The 17192-nt window shown below is 39.3% G+C and overlaps 1 protein-coding gene across 4 annotated transcripts in view; it reads left to right on the top strand.

The window, feature by feature from the left end:
- specc1 (sperm antigen with calponin homology and coiled-coil domains 1) overlaps positions 1–17192 on the top strand; it is a 120106-nt gene that overhangs the window by 31759 nt on the left and 71155 nt on the right. The window contains exon 1 of one of the 4 annotated variants that reach the window (XM_057820861.1): positions 7079–7471. The exons of the other annotated variants lie outside the window; for them this stretch is intronic. Coding sequence (XP_057676844.1) covers positions 7432–7471 — 40 coding nt within the window. The 5' untranslated portion in view covers positions 7079–7431. Of the gene's footprint in view, positions 1–7078; positions 7472–17192 lie in introns of those variants that run through there. 4 annotated transcript variants of the gene reach the window in all.

The following is a 17192-nucleotide window of genomic DNA, read 5'->3' as shown; positions in this document are numbered from 1 at the left end:
ATTTATGGGTAATAATATATCTGTATTTTTCTTTTTTTATTTAGATATATTCAAAATCTTTATTATTAATTCATATTTATTTTTAACTTTTTGATTTTTTTTTTTATTTAGCAACTTCTAATTTTTAGTTCTGTTTTTCAATGTAATTTTTATCTACACTAAGGAGCAGAAGTATTTGCACCCCTTGTGATTTTGCAAGTTCACACACTAAGAAAATACTTACAGTGTATCACAAAAGTGAGTACCTTCCTCGCATTTCTGCAGATATTTAAGTATATCTTTTCATGGGACAACACTGACAAATGACATTTTGACACAATGAAAAGTAGTCTGTGTGCAGCTTGTATAATATAATTCCCCCCTCAAAACAACTCAAAATATAGCCATTATTATCTAAACCCTTGGCAACATAAGTACACCCCTTAGAAACTGCATCCCTAAATGTCCAAATTGAGTACTGCTTGTCATTTTCCCTCCAAAATGTCATGTGACTCGTTAGTGTTACTAGGTCCAGGTGTCAATAGGGAGCAGGTGTGTTCAAATTTGTAGTGCAGCTCTCACACTCTCTCATACTGATCACTGAAAGTTCCAACATGGCACCACATGGCAAAAAACTCTGAGGATCTTAAAAGACGTATTGTTGTGGTACATGAAGAGGGCCAAGGCTACAAGAAGATTGCCAACACCCTGAAACTGAGCTGCAGCACTGTGGCTAAGATCATCCAGCGTTTTAAAAGAGCAAGGTCCACTCAGAACAGGCCTCGGGTTGGTCGTCCAAAGAAGCTGAGCGCACTTGTTGAGCGTCACATCCAAATGCTTTGTTTGAAAGATTGTTGCAGGATCATGTGACTTGTTAAAGGAGTGCTGTCAGCATTGCTGCAGAGATTGAAGAAGTGGGGGGTCAGCCTGTTAGTGCTCGGACCATACGCCACTTTCTACATCAAATTGGTGTGCATGGCTGTCACCCCAGGAGGAAGCCTCTTCTGAAGACGGTATACAAGAAAGCCCGCAAACAGTTTGCTGAAGACATGTCAACAAAGCACATGGATTACTGGAACCATATCCTATGGTCTGACGAGACGAAGATTCATTTGTTTGGTTCCGATGGTCTCAAGCATGTGTGGCGGCAACCAGGTGAGGAGTACAAAGATAATAGTGTCATGCCTACATTCAAGCACGGTGGTGGTAATGCCATGGTCTGGGGCTGCATGAGTGCTGCAGGTGTTGGAGAGTTAAATTCCATTGAAGGAAACATGAACTCAGATTCAGAATATTTATTGTCATTGTTGCAAAAAGCACAACGAAACTTTGTTTAGAGCATCCATACAACTAAGTTGGTAAAGTGCAAAACCCATATAATAAATACCCTTAAGTACGAAGTGTAAACATTGACACAGTATTAGACATAAGTACAAAAAAGATTCCACAGCAGCAAATAGTCATGTCAGTGCTAAAGTGCAGAGCAAGAATATACCTGATAAGAACAGTTATAAGTCAGTGCAAAACCAGATGAGTTAATCCAGTATAATCAAGTATACTGGTTGTCAACCAATAGGCAAGGGTTAGGGTAAGGGAGGAGGAAGTAGTGGGTAGTGACATACTGCAACAATGCAAACCAGTTCAGAGTTATTGTTGTTGGTGGATGTGGGTTATTGTCCATAAAAGAGGGGGTAGAGAGGGGAGAGGGGCAGAATTCAGTAGCCTCACAGCCTGTGGATACAGACTGTTGGCCAGTCTTGATGTTCTGGCCTGTATGGACCTGTACCTTCTCCCTGAGGGCAGCAGGTGGAAAAGGTGGTGAGCAGGATGGTGCTGGTCCCGCAGTATGTTGTGCACTCTTCTTAAACAGCAAGTGGAGTAGATGGTGCTGATCTCAGGGAGAGTCATTCCAATGATTCTCCCGACAGCTTTCACCACGCGCTGGAGCGCCTGCTGGTCAGCCTTGGTGCAGCTTGAAAACCACACTAAAAGTCCATATGACAGAACACTGCTGACGGCACAGTTGTAAAAGTTCTCCATCAGAGATCTGTGGATGTGACTCCAACGTGTACTGTGAAATACTGCAGCAGAGCATGATCCCCTCCCTCCAGAAACTGGGTCGCAGTGCAGTCTTCCAGCATGACAATGACCCCAAACACACCTCCAAGATTACCACTGCTTTACTGAAGAGGCTGAGGGAAAAAGTGATGGATTGGCCAAGCATGTCTCCAGACTTGAACCTTATAGGTTCGGAAGGTGGAGGTGCGCAAAGTCTCAAATATCCGGCAGCTCCGCAACGTCGTCATGGAGGAGTGGAGAGCATTCCAGTGGCAACCTGTGAAGCTCTGGTCAACTCCATGCCCATGAGAGTAAAGGCAGTTCTGGATAATAGTGGTGGCCACACAAAATATTGACAGTTGACATGTTGTATGTTAATATTGACAACTTTCACTTAGAGGTGTACTCAGTTTTGTTGCCAGGGGTCTATATTTTGAGAGAAAAATAAATTAACTCTATTATATAAGCTGCACACAGACTACTTTTCATTGTGTCAAAGTGTCATTTTGTCAGTGTTGTCCCATGAAAAGATATACTTAAATATCTGCAGAAATGCAAGGGGTGTACTCACTTTTGTGATACACTGTCGAGGTCTGAAATTTCAATCATATACAGTGTATATGCATTTCCACTTATACAGACATAATCTAAAAAAAAAAATGCGGAACTCACATTGTATGATTTTTAAAAAATAATTTATTTGTAATCTACTGGGGTTCATAAGTATTTGTACCCCTGAGAATCAGCAATAATTTTGACACTCAGAGAATTGTCAGTCTATCTTAAAACAAAAAGTCCACCTTTACACCATGAGTGACGACCCACCCACCACCTGTTTAAACCTCATTATTGTCTCCTGTCCACCCCACAGTCACTTTCAAAATAAACCAGAGAAACAAAATTGTTGAGCTCCACAAAGCTGGAAAAGGCTATGGGACAATTGGAAAGCAGCTTGGTGAGAATAAATCAACAGTTGCAGCAATAGTGAGAAAATTGAAAAGGCTAAACATGACTGATAATCTACCTTGGACTGGGGCTCCATGTAAAATCTCTCCTCCTGAGGCATCTCTTATCATGAGAAAAGTGAGGGCTCAGCCTAGAACTACACGGCAGGAGCTGGTCAATGACCTGAAGAGAGCAGGATGCACAGTTTCAAAGGCTACTGTCAGTAGAACACTACGGTACAATGGTTTAAAATAATGCATTGCTCAGAAGGTTTAAGCCAGTACCTGTGAAGGCCCGTCTGAAGTTTGCCAGGGACAATCTGAATAATGCAGTGGGGTGATGGGAGAAAGTCAGGTGGTCAAATGAGACCATAGTCATAGACTTCATAATGATATTGACAGGTTATATCCGACCTTCAGTGCGCCATGCTTTCAAGCAGGAGTCCATCACACAATCCGCTTCAGTTATTCACAGTCGGTCGCAGCGACACATGCAGCAATCCAATGGCGGATTTCTGTTGAAAAAGTATGAAAGCTGTACCGCATACAAACAGGTAGGATTGTCTCAGGAGTGATTTGTTCGAGGATTCAAGGTAATTATTACATTTTGGTACCATTTTGAAACGATGTGAAAAAAAATCAATGGGAGAAATTAGCCACTACAGCATTGGCATTATACTTACTTACTTATACAATATTTACGTAAAAAAATGCTACCTGCACTTTTTTTGTTTTTGTTTTGCTTTTAACCAAAAATCGAGACTTTTTTACTTCCATATCTATAAAGAATTCAGAGATTTAAGCATTTATTCGCAAGAATTTTCACCGGAAAAGCTCTGTTTACATATGACGGCCGCCACATTGACTGAAAGATTAGCATCGTACTTCGACATATATACGTAAAATAAACGCTAACTGCGCGGATTTTTTTGCTTCTAACCAAGAATCGAGACTGTTTTACGTCCATATCTATAATGAATTCAGGGATTTGAGCATTTATTCACAAGAATTTTCAACGAAAAAAGCTTTTTGCCTGTGATTCCACTCCGTCAGCTTTGACGGCCACGACAACAATGCAGGCCCCCTATTAATCGGCCCCGTGACCTTTGTCCCATCAGTATCATTATGAAGTCTTTGCCATCGTTGAACTTTTTGGTGCAAACTTTACTTGTTGTGTGTGGAGGTAAAAGAAGGAAAAGTACAATCCCAAGAACACCATCCCACTGTGAACTATGGTGGTGGAAACCTCATGCTTTGGGGCTGCTTTTCGGCAAAGGGGGACAGGATGACTGTACTGTATTAAGCGGAGGATGAATGGTGAAATGTATCGTCAGATTTTGAGCCACAACCTCCTTCCCTCAATCAAACTTGAAGATGAGTTGTGGCTGGATCTTCCAACATGACAATGATCCGGAGCACACAGCCAAGCTGACCAAGGAGTGGCTGAGTAAAAAGCATATCCAGGTTCTGGAGTCGCCTAGCCAGTCTCCAGACCTCAATCCAATAGAAAATCTTTGGATGGAGCTGAAACTTCTCAATGACAGCCCGAAACCTGACAGATTTAGAGAAGATTTGTGTAGAAGAATGGGCCAAAATCACTGTTTCCATTTGTGAAAACCTGGTGAAAAACTACAGAAAGCGTCTTACCTCTGTAATTGCTAACAAAGGCTTCTGCACTAAATATTAGCACTGATTTTCTCAGGGGTACAAATACTTATAAACCCCAGTAAATTACAAATAAATTATTGAAAAATCATACAATGTGAGTTCCGGACTTTTTTATTTTTTTTTATTTTTTATGTCTCTTAAAGTGGAAATGCATCTATGATTGACAACTTGCAATATCACAAGGGGTGCAAAAACTTCTGCTCCTCACTGTGTGTATTTTTTAAATAATATTTTCATGTACTTACTTTACTTTCATTACTCTCATGTATTACTTTTATGTACTTATGTATTCCCTCAATATTTGTTAAATTCAAATTCAGGCACCAAGGGGGTTAAATTCCTCTCTGTAGACAAAGTTGTGACCCAAAAGTCCATACAAAGACATGGCCAAGAGGGAATGTCTTGTCACATCTTGTGAGAGGCCTGTTGTGCCAGCAGATGTGGAAGTCCTGCGGTGAGGAGAACATTCTTAGCAGGATTAGCAATATGTTTGTTTTGCAAAGTGGACGGCCGCTTATTTAAATGGAGTCGAGATGGATATACTATAAGATTTTTTTTGCAACATTCACAAGATTTATGAATAGGCTTGGAAGCTAGTCAGGTTGACTGTCCAAGCGGATGTGGGTAGGAAAAGATGGAGAGCAACCACAGTATTTTATAATTCAAATCCACATGAAGCAAAAATAAAACTTCTCCTTAAATCTTGCATTGCTGTGTTATCATGTGACTAGTCAGGGCAGTCTCGTAATCATCTAGTGGTTCTCAAACATTTTACAGCAAGTACCAACTCGACGAATACTTGGCTCTCCGAGTACCACTGTCAGGGCTAACATTAACTCATTGGTTGCCACTAATGGTGCTCGACGTTCATTTGTTCGCCCCTCCCGGTCAATTTGGATTGGACATGTAGCACCGTCAATGGGACTAATAGATGAGGATGGACAGCCAGTTCTTCCAATTTAAATGAATTGGATGGGTCACATTGTTTGGGTCATTGCCTTGTTAATTTTAAAGTGCCTATGACCGCAAAAAGCCTGTTTATTTCATATTTCACGCGGTATTTTATTCTCCTGAATGAAATGGACCACTTGGATGTGTGTGTAAGCGATCGTTTTATTTATTCCATTTTTTTAATCCGCGCCATGGAAATGAATAACTTCCTGTTTTGATGAGGAATGCAAATGGTACGTCACCCGAGTCAGCATCTCACAATACTGCATTGCTTTATAGCATGCAGATGGACTGCGGATTCAGGCGATTTTGCGGATTAATTTGTTTATTTTTCGCATCACGCCAGCCAAATGTGCTGCAGGGTTTTGTTGCAGCACCAGGGAGAGGCGTGTGAGCCTTTTTGGGTTTTAAAAAGTTCCCGTTCACCCCGAGATAGCCAAAACAAATCCGACAACCGTGGGACCATTGGACTTACAAGGAAGTGAGTATACATCATATTTTGGATTATGTCAAATATTGGGATCATGGCACATGTTTTAATACGGAGGTGGCTTGCATTTTGTCACTGTCAATGCTCCTTGTCCACCGAGAATGCCACTCAGCCGACGACCGGCGGCTTGCCGCACATCCCCCTCGGTCCTCTTCTGTGCCCGTCGGGAGAGCGCTATACTCTGCTTATGCTCGTGCGGTTCTCCATATCGTCCAGATTTCCAGCCCCCTCTGCCCTCTTCGTGTGCCCGGCAATAGATTACTATCCTCGGGTGGGGCTCCGGCAGAAACTGGGGCAGGGAAAAGACAAAAGCCGGACTAACTCCAGTGACATAAAATATCGTTTGGGAGGTGCAAGAAGTCGACAGTTTTGACCATTCTAAATCAGATGAAATCTTGACCCTGCCGACATCCAACTGGGGACGCTAGAGCGCTATAATGACAGGCATGTCTACACACAGGTTAAAAGGCTAATTTCTCTTCATCTGCGCTTTACCAAATTGTTGTATATAGTCGAATTCTCTCAAATAATGATTCTAATTCACATAATGATGCTATTTAAGATTTTTTTATGCTGTCACAGGCACTTTAAGGCACTCGGGTACATATTGGGGCATTTCCAGATCACTTCCTGTTGGTTTTGGGGAACTTGGAGATGACTTTGTTCATTTTGGGGCATTCTTGGGTCACTTTCTGTACATTTTGGGGTAATTTGAGAGTTTGTTGTTGAACACCAATAGAGAATCACTGAAGAGTTATTTTGGGGGGGAATTGTTGATGTAGTTTTTTTTTTGTTGTTTTTTTTTTGAGTAATTTAGTATCGTGACAACAATACTTTGTTCTATTACCGGCTGGGAGGAGGTGGTGTGTAATTCTGTGTGTGCTTGTGACAGAGACTGTTTGTGTGTGACTATGGTAAGCCACACCTCCTGATCCAGTTGTTATCGCAACAGTAATGATGTGCATATGATGCTGGCTGGATACCCGCCTGTCGGCATAACATACTGTCACCCTTGTGCAGAATATGCACACTCTTGTGCTCTGACACACTCACTGTCAGGACACGTAGTCTGCCTCAGCAACACATGCGCATTCGCACAAACAGGCACACACGTTTACACACAGACACGGGAAGAAAAGATCTGTAGTGAGAAAGAAGAAAAGGAAGAATTGGATATTTCTTCTGTCTCTCCTTGAATGTGACTGAATGGTGGCGATTGTGGATGCTGGACAAATGCGAGCACGCTGACACCCCCCACACTCGTACATCACTCCCCCGCAGCCACAAATTGTTGGATTTGTCTTCACTGGTTGGAGTGTGGGAGTCGCAGATTGGACTAACATGGGGAACCAAGCGGGGAGACCGGAGGATACAGAAAAAGGTCTGCCTCACTTGTACTGTACCTTTTCTCTGTCACATCTCAGTCAACTTCTTGGTTCTATAACCATAAATGATCTAAGGTGATGAGCTCATGTTGACTAACTAGCATGTCATGTCTTACTGCATGCCTGGCAGACAAGTTTTGACTAGTGATTATTAGTTTAAATGCTTTGGAACTGCTGAAGATGTCAAATGTTTGTAAAATTATGAATGATCATGTGATGTTTTTCATGATCGCGTTCAGCTAGCGTAGGTCTTTTTGTGCATCTCTGTGTAGTGACTGGAAGTAGGGCAGGAGAAGGAGACCGCTTTGTCTGCTGGAAAACCAAAAAGAAGCTGCTCGAGGAGCGAGTAGCATCACTCTCACATCTTTACGCTGCCCTGAGCAGAATTCGCCTGCGCCAGATTTCCATTTTAAAGTCTCTCTCGCAGGCAGCAACGTAAAAGTCATCATAAAATGTTTCAAATGTCATTTAAGTCTGCAGTGATGCCTACTGCAAATAGCGAACACCCACATACACCAGCACAAATTCAACCCAGCTAGATTTAGACTGTTTTTTTTTTTTTTACACGTAGACCAATAAGATTCTGTGATAAATCGGGTTTTTTTCTACTGAAGATGACAAAAAAATTTTTTTGTTGTTATTGTTTTTTGAAACTGAAATCTAGCAACCAGTTATTCAACAGTTTATTTCACAAGAAAGAGTTTGTGAATTTATTTGTATTTGGGGACTGACAGTGCAACTAGGAAGTCAGAAAAAGGATATATTTAAGACACGTTTTGCACTTTATTTTCATTATTTTTGTTCAACATTTACCTTTTTAAAAATAATTTAAAGGGCACATGACTAACTTGGGTAATCAAAAAAACAAACAAACAAACAAACTAGAAAGACCTGTTTTCCAAATACGTGGTGATAAATGTCACAATATTGACATTTCTAATGCCAGAACTCAATTATAAATGCATAAAAATTAATATATTCACTCGTTATTTCCTCCAATCTGAAGTGATTAATGTTTGTTAAATTTTATAGTACCGTCATTTTCGGACTATAAGCCGCTACTTTTTCCTCCTCCTTATGAATCCTGCGGCTTATAGTCCAGTGCGGCTTATTTGTTGATTTATTGGGTTAATAGGTAACACTTAATTTGACAGCGGCGTCTTAAGACTGTCATAATTAAGACATGACACTATCACGGGCATTAATAAATGTTTATGACCTATGTCATTAAGTGTCCTCCGGCAAATTAATACATTTATTCAATAATTATGTCACTAACTCCATTTATGTCCAGCTCAGATATTTCACATCCATTCAAAAGGGAGATAATTTGCCGGATGACACAAAATGAATTCTACCATAAGCATTCATTAATGCTCATGGCAGTGTCATGTCATAATTATGATGGTCTTATGGCAGTCTTTTGGCGCCAATCTCAAATATAGTGTTACCAAATACCATAACTAGCAATTAATGAAACAACTGGAACAGTAACTGAAGAAATAATTAGCACAGAACATGAATTTAAATTGTTATTTACATCTGTATCGCTGCAATGCATGCTAAGAGGCATGTTGGACGACAACAGTGTCTACAGCAGGTGGCAGCATAGGTTGACTGTCTCCTCCAAGAAAGCAGTGATGGCCAGATGAAGCTTATTGAAGCAATGAAGCTTTGCAGCCAATTGGTTCAACGCTTCATGGTGGTTCATTTGGTCTTATAACAGTCTTATGATGCCGCTGTCAAATAAAGTATTACCAGTTAATTTTTGGTGTGAATATCCCGTAATAAAGTGAGGACAGCTTCGGTTTATTGTCCAGTACAGCTTATCTATGAACAAATGTTGTGTTCGTGTCTAATTTGGTGGGTGGCGCCTTATAGTCCAAAAATTACGGTATTTAACTCATTGTCATTGACAAGGATAGGTTTCCAATTCATTAAAACTGGGAGGACTGTGTGTCAATGCTCATGTTTCAGTGCCATTGATGGCGGTAGACGTCAAATCCTTTTTGACTCCCAAATGGATTGGGCGTCTAGCACCGTCAATTTCAACCAACGAATTCAGTGAGTGTTCTTTGAGCTTTCTCTGTCTTTAGCTCTTGAAATTTGGTGGAAGAATTAAAACACGGACATATTGTAAATCACATTTGTGGTGGGAAAAAAATCCGATTTTATTTTTAGCACATATTCCACTTACTTGTATAACACTCTTTTGTTCATGCTCACAAGTCACAAGTTCAACTTCTTCCTCCTGGAGCTTGTTTGCTGATCAGAGTAACCGTTGTTTCATGGTCTTTCTTTAGCACTCTCAAAAATATTTTAATAGCCATTGCCTGTTATTTTCCTTGGTCAACTTGGTGAACTAGTTTCTTTCTTCTTCAGAGCGTTCTGATTGATTGATGGCTCTGGCTTTGGCACTGACACTGACTGACAGCTTCACAATCACTTAGTTTTCGCCCAAAGGCAGCGCTTTGGTTTTGAACAATAGTCACACCTCTAACTAGTATAAACAAGCGAAACTCCAAACCTGGAACTGTCCTAGATTGTAGCTCTAGTGATTGTATGTTCTGAGGACCCACAACAACGTTTTCTGACACTTGGCAGATGATACGGTATCAGTTTATAGACTATTGTGCGAGGAAGAGAAATGTTCTTTAGTGTTACGACTGTCATTATCACGACCAAAGTTCAATTGCTGCTGCAACACTCAGCCTTTCTGTCTCCCCACTAGCTTACCAACACTGTGGCTCAGACTATAGTCTGTGGTCCGCATGCTGTCAGCTGTTGATGAATTGGCTCTAAAATATGGTCCAATAACAGTGCGTCTATTTTCAGTGCTGCTATTCAGTCTCTGGTACCCATGTGAGCTGAGGAAAAAGAAAAGGTTGAAACATATTTGTCTAGTGAGGTCAATTAGATTGTCCTGACTTTCTCATAGTCAAAAATGGAAGTTTCGCACATCTGTGGTTTGTCTACAGGGGTCATTGAGATGTTTAGCACTTTACAGGGCACTCATTATTATTATTGTTATTATTATTATTATTTTTTTTTTTAATTAACTCAAACGCTTCCATTGATGGCTGCAGACGTAAATCCATTTTGACTAGGAGGGGTAAATTAATGAACATCTACCGCCGCTAATGGCATACCTTGAATTAATTACTAGGACCTAAAATCAACTTTAGAGCGTTATTGGCGGCAATATACCCAGAGTGTGTTACTGATTTTTGTTAAGTAAGTTAAGTCGGCATTAACTCGGATTGCACAGTTAATTATTTTAACTGTGCATGAACTCATTGTCAGTTCAAATAGAATAACATTTGATTAACTCATTCACTCCCAGCCATTTTCACCAGAGCAAGGCCCTTCGCTCCCGGCCGTTTTACTGGATTTTGACTGATTTTGCAAGGCTCACAGAAAATTCTGTTCTATTGCTAAATAAACATGGAACCCACCAAAAGAAAGACTAGACTCTCTTCTTTCAGCAGGAAAAAAAGTAAGTTTATACCTTTTTCCATTCTTCAGAAATCAGCATTAGAAAATAGCTTAGTTTGAGCAATTTTCCAATTTCTGATGAAAAAAATAGAGAAATTAAGCTTTTTGTGAAAGCATACATTTCAAACATAACTTTGACTTTAGCACAGCTATTTTTTGCTTTAGTTACATCCCAAACATCTGAATAATGTTTTCATTTTAAAAAATATCATAAAGAATAAGACAAATAGAGCCTTTGATAGCAAAGTAACAATTTATTTACACATAACTAACTGAGAGATGACGCTGTTGTCGCCGCTACAGCCGGGTAAACTTTTCCCTCATCGCTACCTGTCTCATAAAGATGGATTATTTTTTTAGTCTCTGCGGGGTATGCTCGGCGAGCAGCACAGACTCAATGGCATCTTCCGCTGCACTGGTGGTCCCGGTCGTTCGGCTCGGTCGTCCAGCGCCTGGCATCCCGGGCGTCCTCTCGGTTGTTCTACTTGGTCATCCGCCGCCTGGCATCATTCCGCCAGCGCTCCGACCGTGCAGCCCAGCCGTTCGTTGCCGTTGAATCGCTACTGCCCTCCAGTGGCCAGTTTTATTGCTTCAAAATGGATTTTCAGCTCTGTGCTTTGGAGCTCAGTTGAATCAGGACCCAGAAATGTCTTTATAAAAAAAAAAAAAAAAAAAAAAAAAAAACGTAAAAGACGTAGAAATACGTTTTTGGGACACTGAAACAATTAAAAATAGAGCGTATTTATACGTTTTTGGGAGCAAATGAGTTAATCTGAGAATAAATTTAAAACAAAAGTGTGCTAAATCCTACTTTTGAATTTATAATTCAGAATGCGATTAATCGCAATAAAAAGTAGTAGCCACTGCTAGTTTGTACAGTATTCATTTTCATGTCATTCATTTTGTTTAATCTTTATTAAAGAATGTATAAATTAATTTAAAACATACAATTATAAAAATGAATAAAATATATATAATATATATAAATATTACGGGTGGGCCATCTTACGCACCACACCAATCGATTTGATTACGATTCAGGGTGCAACGATTCGATGATTGAACAATGATCACGGTATTGACGATGATCATGATTATCACGATTACCGATGCATCCAAACAAATTTATGTCCATTATTTATTTAAAATGTCGTAATGATTCAACAGGTACGATGGAATCACGCCCACACAACAAAAAGCTGCCCTTAAAGCGGAAGTTCAGAATTTCTGACATGAGGCTTAATGCTCGAGTTAGAGGGGGTTTAGTTATTTAGTGGAGTTCATTTCAATAAAATTCCTTTTCATTTGCAAGTCATTTGTTAGTTTCAGGGGTCTGGAGTGGCTAAGCTAGCGCAAGTCAATGGCACCATTATAGCATGCCAATAAAAAAAAAACCGATACAGATCTATGTACAGATCCAACATAGTCAAATAAATTCAAAACACAGATCATTGTTTCAAAACACCCATGCAGCCAAAACAATGTCACACTAACCTGCCGTAATTCATATAATTCTGAAGGACTTTTTTTTTTTTTAAATGCGTAATACGATCCAAATAAAGAGGAGTGCTTCGGTCACTGGTTCTCACCTGCATTCGAGGAAGGTGGGAAGTTGGACTTATCCCGCTCGGATGGTACCAGTTGCGACCTTAAAGCGAATGTAAACAGCAAAGATGGCTGATCACCACAAGTTGTTTTTTATTTTGGCCTTCAAAAGACATTTTGACCTCCAGCAAACCTGACTTCTCATAAGCGATCAAATAGTGGAGATGTACTAATGATATTTTTCCAGATCAGAGGTTCGAACCTCTGACTTCCCACCTTCCTCGAATGCAGCATCAGTCTGCTGAGTTAATTGACGGCCGGCAACATGTCGAAATGTGCATCCCGGGGCTGTGGAGACATACAGAAGAAACGGGCAAAGGAAAGTTTCCACAAATACCCTATGAAGAACGAGGAAAAATGTAAACTGGTCACACACTACTGGCTACGACATAAAAAAATCAGCGGTGAAAAAAAACAAACTGTGATATCTTATTGATATATCTTGTGATAGAGCTTCTGGATTACGAATGTTGCTGTTCATACTGCAATTATTGACATGCAGTTGTAAGTTAATAAATTTATACTGAAAACCCAGCCAACACTATTGATTGCATGGGTCATCGATGATTTTCATGTGTGCATATGTTTTTTTATTGGCATGCTATAATTGTGCCATTGACTCGCGCTAGCTTAGCCACTCCAGAGCCCTGACACGAACCAATAACTTGGAACCGAAACGGAATTTGTTGAAATCAACTCCACCAACTAACTAAACCCCTGCTAACTCGAAGATTAAGCCTAATGTCAAAAATCCTGAACTTTTTTTTTTATATTTTTTTACAAGAAACAGTAAAAACATTAACCCTTTAAAACCTAAGCCTATTTTGGCCGAATTTGCATGCATTTGATGTTGCCTTTATATTTCAAAGAAAAAATGGTTTACTATGGCCAAGTTGGGTCCCTTTTTTCTGGACACCTTGAACTTCATGTCTAAACTGTTGTTTTCTTCACTGACCAATTATAATCCACATTTTGGACCCAAAAAGACAAAAAAAATCCTGAAATCTTTTTTCAAAATTTGTAATGTTGATGTGCCATTGACAACCAAACATGCTCGACCAACCGTTTTGAAGCTTGATAATATTTATTCAACTTGTTAGGATAAACATTCAATTGAAAAAAATAAGATTGAATAGTTTTATGTTTGACAATTCAACACAAACAGCAGGTATGGTCATAGGCGTTTTTGGCCTTTACACATACTATGGTCAAAACAGGTTATATACTTTGCAAAATAGTGAGGGAAAAAAATTATATATATCATCTAACACAAAAAGGGTTTAGAGGATATCTCTTTGGGAAGTTAGGTGTTGTACCCATCACCTTATCAAAAGTATATACGTACATGCAATCAAGCTTCTTGAACACACATCTACATAACAATTGAAAAGATTATAGTGAAGAAAAAATATGTATAACTTTGGAAAAAAGTATTTTAAGAAATATTGACAAGTAGTTCAGTTCAATTCAAAATTTTCAGGCATGAGACACAAGTGTTTTTTTTTTTTTTTTTTTTTTTTTTTTTTTTTTTTTTTTTGCGCCCTCAATAAAGCTTCTTCTTGAACAAGTCACGGAGCTGCGTCACACACAACGTCACACAGCATACTCTTTCTCCGTTTGCGGCTTTGCGCGCTGCTGTCACTTCTACTCGCCGAGACGCCGACTCATCCCAAGAAAACAACGACAAATACGGCTCATCTTCTTCCTTGAGTTAATGAAATAATGCATTAGCTTGCGCTAAATGTAGTTTTAGATTCATTCTGCACGTTTCAAAGTCGCTCGCACAAACCAACCATTGCGGGCGTTGCTTGCTTTGCATGCCTCCCTTTCAATAGTTGGCGCCTCGCTCGGAAATTTATTAAAAATGATCACATTCGGTTCATCCTTCTTGACATCACAACGGCTCTTGGGATAGGTAGTCTTTTGTGCTGCTTTCGGTTTTGAAAAAGGACAAGAAATGATGGAAATATGGAGATGGATACATGGTCCATGCAGCGTTTTAATGCATATTTATGAGTGCAATAAAACTATAAAACTCAAATGACATTATCTCCCGTTTTTCGTGGCCGATTGACTTCAAATAAAAACTGGTGTGGACATCAGCTTCCGCACTTTCAAACGAGACCAACCAGCGGCACGTGGGTGACGTAATTACAGCGTGACGAAGCTTTAAAGACGATATGCGTAAACGCGTCGCTGCCGACACGTTCGGTGTTAAAGTGTTAACCATTTCAAAGGCAGTACTTATTTCTCAACATGCCTATACAACATAGCTGACCTTAAGCTGCTTTTTTTCACAAGAAGGTGCAAAAACATTAGCTTTTTTAAAGGCACTACTTATTTTTCTCAACAACACAATAACATTTTGAGTGGTTAAATGAATTTCACATTTTCCATAAACAAACACAGTGCCTTTAGAAATAAGACTATATTTAACCAATATACTTTGTTTTCACAGATTTCTGTACTATTTAGCATGTTTGTAGTGTTACCGCTGTACTTAATCCCGGTTTCACATGTTCTGTGTCTGGGGTAACTTTTGTACACCACCAAACAACCCGCAAATCGACAAGTTAGCGAATTTGCTAATTAGCACAGCGCTCGGCGCTAACTAGTTACATCTCAAAAACAACAACAATGAAGGCTAAACAGTACAAGAGGGTTTGTGTACTCACCTCTTATAGATGCACACGGGACTTAGCAACACACCAGGGATATTTTCCAATCAACACGACTTGAACCTACAGTACTGCTGGACAATTGAAAGGCAAAGAGCAACGAACTATCTCTCTTCCCCTCCTGCTCTAAAAAATAACTTGCTCACAGAAGAGGACCCAAAGCGCGACCCGGTTCTTGCCTGTCCCATACACAATTATATTTTCGAGTCTTTTGAACAGGAGTAAATTTCTCGCTCAGTAACTTACGCGGCAGACATCTTCTTAACCTTGTGCATCCATTTAGGTGTCCGGGCAACACACGCGTCTTGAATTTCATTCCGCTAGCAGCGGGCTGTCATTAAGTTATTAGGGGAAATCATCGTTTTTGAACATTTATGAATCGCAATCGAAACGTCACATGTCGAATCTCGATGAATCTAAAAATCGATTTTTTTTTTTGGCACACCCTTAATACATGTGTAGTAAAAAATAAGGATATTAAATGAGTTGGTTGAAAAATAATAATCAATTATAGTTACTTACCCTATGAAGGGTTAAAAGGATGTAGAAAATTTGCCTTTATCATTTACTAAATCGTGGATTGGGTTCCTTCAAGTAAAGAATTGCCATTGTCATTGGAATGCTATTGTTTTTTGTTTTTTTTTCAATTACTGCACCAAATTTAGCAACACCATCACAGATAATAATGTGGATAATATCATAAATGTGGGGCATTTCTTAGATTATTTCACAAATAAACATGAATATGACTGGGCACTTTTACTTTTTTTGGAAGAAGAAAAACGTATCCGTTGCATACAGTAGAGCGCTCAAGAAATTATAAATGATGATCATGTTTTTTTTAAAGCTTCTGTTGGCCTATTGTAATGCAACTAACCATCCTGACTAATCCGTATTCATTCAGCCTTGCTCATGAACCTCATTGGAATCTCCACTTCCAGTCAGAGGACAATAATGCTTGCGGGTCTCAGTGTCTGACTGATAGGTGCCTATTGACCCATTTCATGATCTTGTCAATCAGACAAAAGGAAAAACCAAAAACACTGAATCTTCTGTCTTTCCACCTGACTAAAAAAAGAAAAATAACTAACATACTTTCTGGAATAAAAGAGGACGGACAATGCAGGTGCATTCTTCCATACGGGTCGTTTGTGATGATGAATGCAAATTAGATGCCAACTGGCCGACACTTAACCACCTGCAGTCATTAATTCATGGTGACCCTTGCAGCATGAAGCCGCATACTAGTATTCATTGTATTCAACTGACAGTCCGTTTAACCCTTTAGAGAGTAAGGGACTATTTTTAGTAGCCTCTAAAAGACCTGGCCTCCCACTGCCTGTGAATGCTCATCTTTTAATTTTTTTTTGACGGTGGTAGACGTCCAATCCAATTTGAATGGAAGGGGCGAATGAACCAATGTACATAAAGGGTTAAGTGAACAAAGCAAAATAATTTGACTTTTTAATAGTCGAGATAAGGTATGACATCGCCAAAACAATAAAAACATTTTACGTCTACTGTATATCGTCATTTGACATGTCTATTGTCATTAATTAATTCATCGCTATAAATAGACCTGTTCTTGCAATGCACATTTTGTCCAGCAGAGGGCAAATTCGTTCTAATAATATGAATTAATTAGGGCTGCAGCTATCAATTATTTTAGTAGTCATTAATCAATGAACTAGGTAGTTCGAATAATGAAGTAGTCGGATAAGGAACATAAAAATTTAAAATACCTGAGTTAAGCATCAAATGGATTAAAGAAATAAGGATATAAGCACAAAAAAATAAAATTTGGCTAACTTAAAGCAAAAGTCCACCAGCTGAAATGCTATAAAATGATAAAAATTTTTTTTAATTTTATTTTACAACGCTCTTATCAAATGGTTCAAACACATATTCCCACGGAAAAAAAAACAGCTAAATATACCTA

Source organism: Corythoichthys intestinalis, chromosome 18 (assembly GCF_030265065.1).
Source record: "Corythoichthys intestinalis isolate RoL2023-P3 chromosome 18, ASM3026506v1, whole genome shotgun sequence".
Classification (NCBI taxonomy): Eukaryota; Metazoa; Chordata; class Actinopteri; order Syngnathiformes; family Syngnathidae; genus Corythoichthys; species Corythoichthys intestinalis.
Note: the sequence above shows the minus strand (reverse complement) of the source record. Positions and strands in the feature narration are given on the sequence as shown.